Source organism: Orussus abietinus, unplaced genomic scaffold (genome assembly GCF_000612105.2).
Source record: "Orussus abietinus isolate OABI.00-Male unplaced genomic scaffold, Oabi_2.0 scaffold48, whole genome shotgun sequence".
In the NCBI taxonomy this organism is placed as follows: Eukaryota; Metazoa; Arthropoda; class Insecta; order Hymenoptera; family Orussidae; genus Orussus; species Orussus abietinus.
This window is the reverse complement of record NW_019394242.1, coordinates 807,624-815,439: the sequence shown is the minus strand read 5'-3', so window position 1 is coordinate 815,439 and position 7,816 is coordinate 807,624. Positions and strand designations below refer to the sequence as shown.

Below are 7,816 nucleotides of genomic sequence, written 5' to 3'. Positions count from 1 at the left end.
CTGCGCGGCCGGAGAGGGCAGTGCGAACCAGGTGCAAGCCATCGATGGAGTTGAGTGTACGTTATGATTTGTTTGAGGGACCGCGAGTGGACGGGGAGTGACCTCTCGCCGACTCGCGACTGGCCGCGTGAACTTTGTTTATTCCTTGTGTGTTGATTTAGACTAGGAATAGCTTTCTCCTAGGTCCACGGTAGATTACGTTTCGCGTTTCTTTATCATGCGCCGGGAAGTCGGACGACCCTCCGACTTCGGGGCCATCGGTTTCGCGATATTTCTTCGGATGATTATAAAAAGACTTGGGAGGAGGATCTCGCGAGGAGCCGACCTCGAGTCGAGGTGGCACTTCGATGTGCCTGCGGATCAATTTAGAATCGCCGCCTTGACGAGGGGAACGTTTCAGGATTTTCAGCTGTTTTTGGCCAAGCCTTCCACTACCCTGGGGCCGTAGTGCGTGCTGGGCTTGACCTTTCTTTCTTGAAGAAATTATGAAATATCGATATCGAGTAGAGTCAGTAGCTCGTTTCAACGATGTATAAATTAATCAGCTTAGGATTTTTTCAGCTTCTACGACGGTAAGTGCCTTTTCTTGTGGCCGCGTTCTTTGCTGGCCCCCACCCTTCATCTCCTCCAGGAGCGAGTCGATCGGGTCGGGGCCAGGAGACGTGGTAAACCGAAACTTCGCGATTCCCTTCGATTGCTATCCGCGTTTCGATTGCGTGAACAAGTTTAATTTTTCTTTCATTCAATTGGCGATGGCAATCGGAACGTATGAGTGTGAGAACTGAGCTCAGGGATCGGAGGCATCCCGGGATGCTGTCCCTAGGATTAGGTTTTTTGTCCCCGGGCGGAATGAGAGAGAACCGTGGAGTGAGTGTGTTGGAACGAATGTGTTTTTTCTTTTAGATATAGCTAGGGAGGTAGGTCAGTTGTCTTGAGTAAATGTTTAGATGTAAGCAGGCAGGGCCAGGGCGGGATCTTTTTCTGGGGGTTTGGGAGGAGATCCTGAACCTGGGGTAATTTTCCATCGTCCACGCTTCCGGAAGCGCGGACGATGTCCACCCTGTGATATACCCGCGATTGTATAAATTTTTTTTTTCAGCAATAAATTTAATTAGACCGCGCTTGGGAATCGAATAAATGTGCAATACGCTCGAACTGCGCATCCTCGGATCGCAGGTCGTCGTTTTGCTAGCTTTTGGATCTCCCCGCGAGTGATTTTTTTTTTTTAATTCGACAAATCAGGGGATTGCCAAGCGTTCGAGACGTAGGGGGCTCTGCCCGAAGAGACTGCAAGAGTCGAAGAGGCTATATGCCGAAGCGGCCCCTTAAGAAGAGGGCAACTACGATGGTCTTCCGTTCTTTCGAACAGACAATCATCCGTTTTTTGGCCACGTTGTCCCTCCTATTTTTTCTATATCACTTTGTCAGGATTGACGGAGAAGAGACGGCGAACGATCATTTCAATTATATTTTGTCGATTCTACATTTAAATGGATTTTTTCTTAGTGACATGGAAAATACCAGTTCAGTCAATTTAACGAGATCGATCTACCATTAATATTCTTGACTTTTAGAAACTTATTCGCTGTCTAATCTCAGCCTTTCTGGATCTTTTTGAATGTTGTTTTGCCTCTTCTTTTGTGCCCCTTTCCAGATTTAGGTGTATCACAACAGAATCCATTTTTTTTTTCAAGTCATCATTCAAATCACAACTGACTGCTACACCGAGTCTATCTTGGAAAAGCAGTTACTCGATTATCAAATGCATAAAAAGGAGCAATATACAAACATGTCATAACAAAATATATATTTTTGTCTCTGTACATTTACATCTAGTTGTACAAATTTTTCCACATTTTGTTCTAATGATTTTAATTCTTTTTTTTATCTATCGGTTTCTTATAGCGTAACATACACGCGAGAACAAAATTAACAAATCATGTAACAAAAAACATAAATATTCCTTCCCGATTAAGATAAATGCAGTGTATATACACGTGACTTGTACTACAATACTTCCGTAAGAATTAAAAATCATTTATATTTATTATTAGATAAAACCTTTAGACAGTCCCTGTTTAAAAAAAGAAGTTCAGACCAATAGTATAAAAAAAGTGCAGAGTGGTAGCATAAAAAAAACTTTTGGCAGTAATCCAAAGAATTAAGTTTATTACATTTGAAAGAGGGATTTTAGGTCTTCCAATGTTAATTTTGCTCCACCTGTGCTACGAACTCCGCCCAAAACTCCTTCAGCCAATTGTAGTTTCCTTTCTTGTAAAAGTTTGATTCGCTCTTCAATGGTGTTCTTAGTGATGTATCTGAAATAACGAATTGTTTCGTATAGTTTCTCATATGTTTGAAATTATAAACTAGACTTTGATAATTTCTTACTTATATATGCGAACATCTTTCGTTTGTCCAAAACGATATATTCTATCTTGTGCTTGAGTTTCTAACTGAGGGTTCCAATGGATATCAAAGAACAGTAAATGATTTCCGCCTACAAGGTTTAGCCCTACCCCGCCAGCAGTCAATGACAAAAGCAAAATCCTTGGGTCACTATCCGGATCATTGAACGAGTTCACAATAGCCTAGAAGATATAACATAGGATTTAATTAGTTTCAACCTATAACTCTATCACCCGTGTTTTGAATAATTTATGATGACACTTACTTGGCGATTTTTAACAGGAACGTCACCGGAGAAGGTATTGTACGTTGCACCTTTTATGGAGTTTAGATGAAATGCGATTACCTTAAGTAAACTGGTCCATTGAGAGATTACAATAATTTTATCGTCCGTTAATAAAATTTCCTGTATTTTCTCCAGTAGCGCTCTCATCTGAAATAATTATACCAAGAGATACCTTCATATGTGATGGAAAAATATACGGAGTGAGTTCTGTAAACGTGTAAGTAGGAAATGTAATACAGACCTTAGCACTCTGCCGTTCATCACGAAACACAGGATTTTGAGAGTTGAGCAAATCTTCCTTGACTCTTTCATTGACACCCATGTCTAGATCGTCTAGGTCGTCGATGTCTTTAAATGATTCGTCAAGCTTGATTTGATTTATTTTGTTCAACAAATCCGTGTCGGGACCTTCATCTGTGAAAGAATTTTGTTCCACATCCGTCTGGTCTAGCATCGCATGAACAAGTGGAGGATGACAGCACACTTGTCGTAGTCTCAAAAGTAGGACCAGAATTTCGTGGGTTTTAACGTCTGCGTGATAAGCGAGCAGCTGTTTTTGTGCTTTTGTGAAATGCGCATTTTTATCACCGCCTATAAAATTTAAATTAACTTATTCGTGTATATTATTGGAGGTTTAAAGGTTCCGGTACTTACGATAGCCCGAGGACAGGTAGTTGTCATACATTTGCCTCATATGGTTTTTTTCTGCACGTTGCGCTAAAAACTGCGCGAACAGTGTGCGAGAGTATATTAATATTTTCTCATAGACAAGTTGCTCATCCGGGTCAAGTTTGATTTCAATTTCTTCGATATATTTGACCGGTAATGACTTTAGGTCTCCCTTATCTTGTAATTCTTGTTTTGTTCGCCGGAGCATTAGAGTCTTCATCAAGGTAGCCAATCTATCGTGGCCGGAAATGCTTTTGTTGTCCACCCATCTTTTCCAAACGCGCAGATCGTCAAATGGTGAACACTTTAGGAACTTTAAAATTGCATAAAGATCCAGTTCCTTATTCTGAATTGGCGTTCCAGTCAGAGCCCACCGTTTATCTGCCATCAATCCGCATACAGCCTCGGATACTTGACTTTTAGGATTTCTCACAACATGGGCCTCATCGAGTATAACTCGTTTCCAGTTGATCTGTAACGATTAATAATAATTATTCTATTGATATTAATCCGCAAAAATGTAAATGATATGTACTGGATTGTCCCATAAGTTCGTTCCCATGAGTACTAGAGGAAAAAGATTATTTTAAGATATAACATTCAATGTATTTATTACATTAATTTTATACGTATATATAAATTTAATATCTGCAGTTTCTTGATCCCTTGCTTGAAAAAAATTATATGATAAAATGTTTAATATGTCAATGGCACGAACTTATGATCCAATCCAATAGTTACCTTGTAGAGAGGCGAAGATTTTTTAAATTCACGAGAGAGCAGATTGTAAGTCGTGATTACAACGTCGAATTTGGCCAGTTTTAATGGTTCGTTTTTACGATTAGTGCCATGAAAAATCTGCACGGATAATATTCCAGGTTTGCATCGATTTAAAATTTCGTTCTCCCATTGCGACAGTAAAGACGCTGGGCAGACAACAAGAGTACCACCGTTAATGTCTGTCAGGAAACAAATATACAATGTACAGTTTACAATAGATGAAATAGCTGAATAAACAAATAATAAAACCTATATCATATTTTACATTTACGCATCGATTGTTACGCGCATTAAGGTTTTAAACATGTTCCAGTGAAAAATACGAGTACTAATTAATATTACTACGCGAATATTTGCATTTATACGTACGCGGTCGTTTTTGTGCTGAAAAAAAGTAATTCTCTTTATTGTTACTGTTGTCCTGATCCTGGGTCGTCATTATTAACGAAATCATGGTCAACGTCTTTCCTAATCCCATATCATCAGCTAAAACCGATAAGTATTTTTATTAATTTTTGTGAACACTCGAGTATTCACAGTAACAGTAAAATCTATTCTGACCCCGTCGCTGCGATTAAACGTTGGGATTAAATATTCAGGGTTCAAAATGTAATCTACTGTTATATTTACGTCATTTGATTAAAAAATATACGAGGGAATTTAACGGTTGATAAGATATTATGTTATAAATTAAAATTCATTATGAGAAACGTGTTTACCTAATACTCCACCTGCTGGTATCTGGCTTTCCCTCCAAAGTAACCAGGCGAGTGCATGTTGCTGATGTGCCATTAAAGGAACGGTTAGTCCATTTGGATCGTTAGCTTTTTGGTCCTCGGTAGGACGAGCAACCAACGAGTCGTGTAAATCTTTTATACGTTCAACCGTTAACGCCAGCTCACGGTCGTGGGTCTCTTGGGCCTTTCTTCCCAGCGGCTTCCCTAAAGGTGAGTTTAGTCTTTCCCGTGAATTTTCACGTGATCTTAAATCCATTGATTCCTCAATCTCATATTTAATATCAGATTTTTCGATGGGTGATAATTTAAATGAGCTTGCATCAAACGAGTGTTCCTTTGTATCAGAGAACTTTTCGGATTTCGGTATCATTACGTCGAACTTCAAACTGGATGGTCCCGGATTCTGAGCATACATTCTTGTATTCTTTTTCTGTGATGGAGTTAAATGAGTTTCTTCCAGTTGCCTTTTCAGTAATTTGAGTTCCTTTTCCTTATTGGCAATGCTTTGTTTTAATTTGGCACCTTTGTCGGGAAGCATTTCAATAAGCGCGGAATTCAGTGTGTCCTAAGGAATAAAAACATATGTATCCAAAAGCTATTAAAACAAATTAATCTCAAAATTACCTTCAAGTCCTTTAATTCTTTTCGAACTTGTTGCGTATTACATAATAAAAGAGCGCTTCTTTGAGCTGCTATGGCATCAATATTTTTGACGCCAACCTCTTTCAATGCTAAAGACACAGCAACAGAGGATTCATAGCTTTCGCTATCAATAGGAGGCGGTAACCCTGCAAAAGCACGGTAAATATAAATCTAAACACATGTACATGAGTTATTTATGTACCATTAGTACAGTTAATATACTGATAAAAAACATATTTGCAATGGCACTTTCAGTTAATATCATAAACTAATCTGAAACTGCTAGTTCATTTGCTTTTCTAAAGCACTTAATTATTTTGATTACACTACTATGAACCGTCCTACGGAAATAGAAATTAATTTTTTTCATTTTGTCATAAGATGTAGATTCCTTTCCATGCTTACGATCGTGTTCTGATTCACAGGAGTCAGTTGGTGGTGTTTGTGGTTCAGCTGTAGCATTATCTTCTTTTCCATTGCTATGTTCTTCTTCAGAAAAATCACTTGCTGATGAACTTGTAGCACCCAATGTACTGTCTATCATCACATGATCATCATTTGATTTGTATGGACTAGTTGGTGTTGTATACGATTTTCGTGTTGTTCTCATTTTTGTTATAAAATCACTGTCTGATTCATAGGAATCAATTGGTGGTGTTTGCAGTCCTGCTTGACTGGCCATATCCTCAGATTCTTCCAGGAAAGATGTAACGGGACTTTTTCCGTTTTTACTGGACACACTGTTCTCGTTTTCATCGATTTCACTTGATGTATCACTGAGAACATTCGTTTCCTTTGTTAAAAGAGCTTTACTATGTGATTCTATTGATTTGTAAGTTGTTTCATTTTCGCTATCATCATCCGTTGAATCATAGATTACATTTCTTCTTCGTTGGCGTCCAGGTTTTGGACTTAACATATTATTATCAATTTTCATATCTGTCAAAGTGGTAATATATTTTACAGTTAAAAAGTATATAAATTTATTGTCTTAAATTAAAGAAAACTAAAGATTACCAGTGTCATCCAATGAAAAAGAACGACTAACTCGAGGTTCGCTACTGCTAATTGATATGTTAATACTATCTTCATCAGAATCAGTAGGCCTCTCGATTCGTTTTCTGTGTACAGAAAAATTCATTTTCTGTATATCTGTGAATCCATGGAATCTGCACAACTAAGAAATGATAGCATTTCTTAGTTGTGCAGCAGATTCCATGGATTCATCTCGTTTGTTTCTAAAAGATTTGAAGTTAATTGTACAAAGATTATGGTTTTCATATAGGATAGTAGTATGACAATAAAATTAACATAAAAGCTCACCGACTTAATAGATGCTGGGTTATAGTTTCCTCCTCATCGCTATCAATTATCGGTGCTAAGTGATGGTGAGAAGTTGTATCCTCGTCATCGCTATCTGATATGAGGGTAATATTGGCATCCAATGATTTTAAGGAACCTCGCTTATTTCTCCAAGTTCTGTCCATATTTGCTTTGAACTATCTCGTTAATAAATATATACATATATATTTATATATATATATGGATCATACGGAGACTTTTTACAATCCTAGTACATTTCATAATTTAGTATACAATATTATGATAGAATATTTTGAATAAACTCTGAAAAGTCCTCACGTTCTTCTGGATGAATAAGAAACCAAGTAATTAAGAAGTCATTTATGTTAGACCCTTTTTTTCTCTTCAATGTATGAGCGTTAACGATTATCCTGACCTTGTGCACCTTGATATATTTTCTGGGTGATCTCTATATTTCAGGGACTAAGACACCTCCTTTGTTTTCTTGTTTCTGTATCTGACTACGTAACGTGGCTTAATTGAATTAAAAACCGTTTCAACCGTTTTTAAAAGAATTTGCCCAATTCACCCATCAGCAAAACTCCACAAAAATGTTTCCCGCGTCGCTTCAATCGCCTTTGCTCCTTCGGAACGGAAAATTCAAACATTTAGGGTTGCTTTCCATGAAGATGCAAACAGCACGAATGACCTGTAAAAGGTATTCGTTTATTCAATTTGAAATCCACATATGTGGTGCCCTTACCGAGGAAATCTCGCATGGAGACCATGCACATACTCCATGTTGGTGCTTTAGCGATAGCGCTGCCATCTAAAGAGATACAGAACATTGTTTTAAATTGTCTCTGCAAGTGGCAGCGCTATCGCTAAGGAACCGACTTAGAGTACGCGATCTCGTGAATCTCAGACAACGCGGAAGCTTGTTAAATTGAAAACTCGGAAAACTTGACGTTTTACTACCTGAGCCAAAACT

General features: G+C 38.1%; 1 protein-coding gene across 1 annotated transcript; it reads right to left on the bottom strand.

The window, feature by feature from the left end:
• Nucleotides 1-1,792: 1,792 nt before the first annotated feature.
• LOC105694746 (transcription termination factor 2) lies at nucleotides 1,793-7,467 on the bottom strand. Its single transcript, XM_012415689.1, has 13 exons — nucleotides 7,165-7,467; nucleotides 6,847-7,093; nucleotides 6,541-6,644; nucleotides 5,929-6,462; nucleotides 5,506-5,669; nucleotides 4,864-5,446; nucleotides 4,514-4,630; nucleotides 4,106-4,323; nucleotides 3,350-3,836; nucleotides 2,937-3,286; nucleotides 2,675-2,842; nucleotides 2,392-2,591; nucleotides 1,793-2,318 (listed from the first exon to the last, which is right to left on the bottom strand). Exons 2-13 carry the CDS (start codon nucleotides 7,008-7,010, stop codon nucleotides 2,171-2,173), a joined length of 3,237 nt encoding a protein of 1,078 aa, XP_012271112.1. The 5' UTR covers nucleotides 7,011-7,093; nucleotides 7,165-7,467; the 3' UTR covers nucleotides 1,793-2,170.
• Between the last annotated feature and the right edge of the window lie 349 nt (nucleotides 7,468-7,816).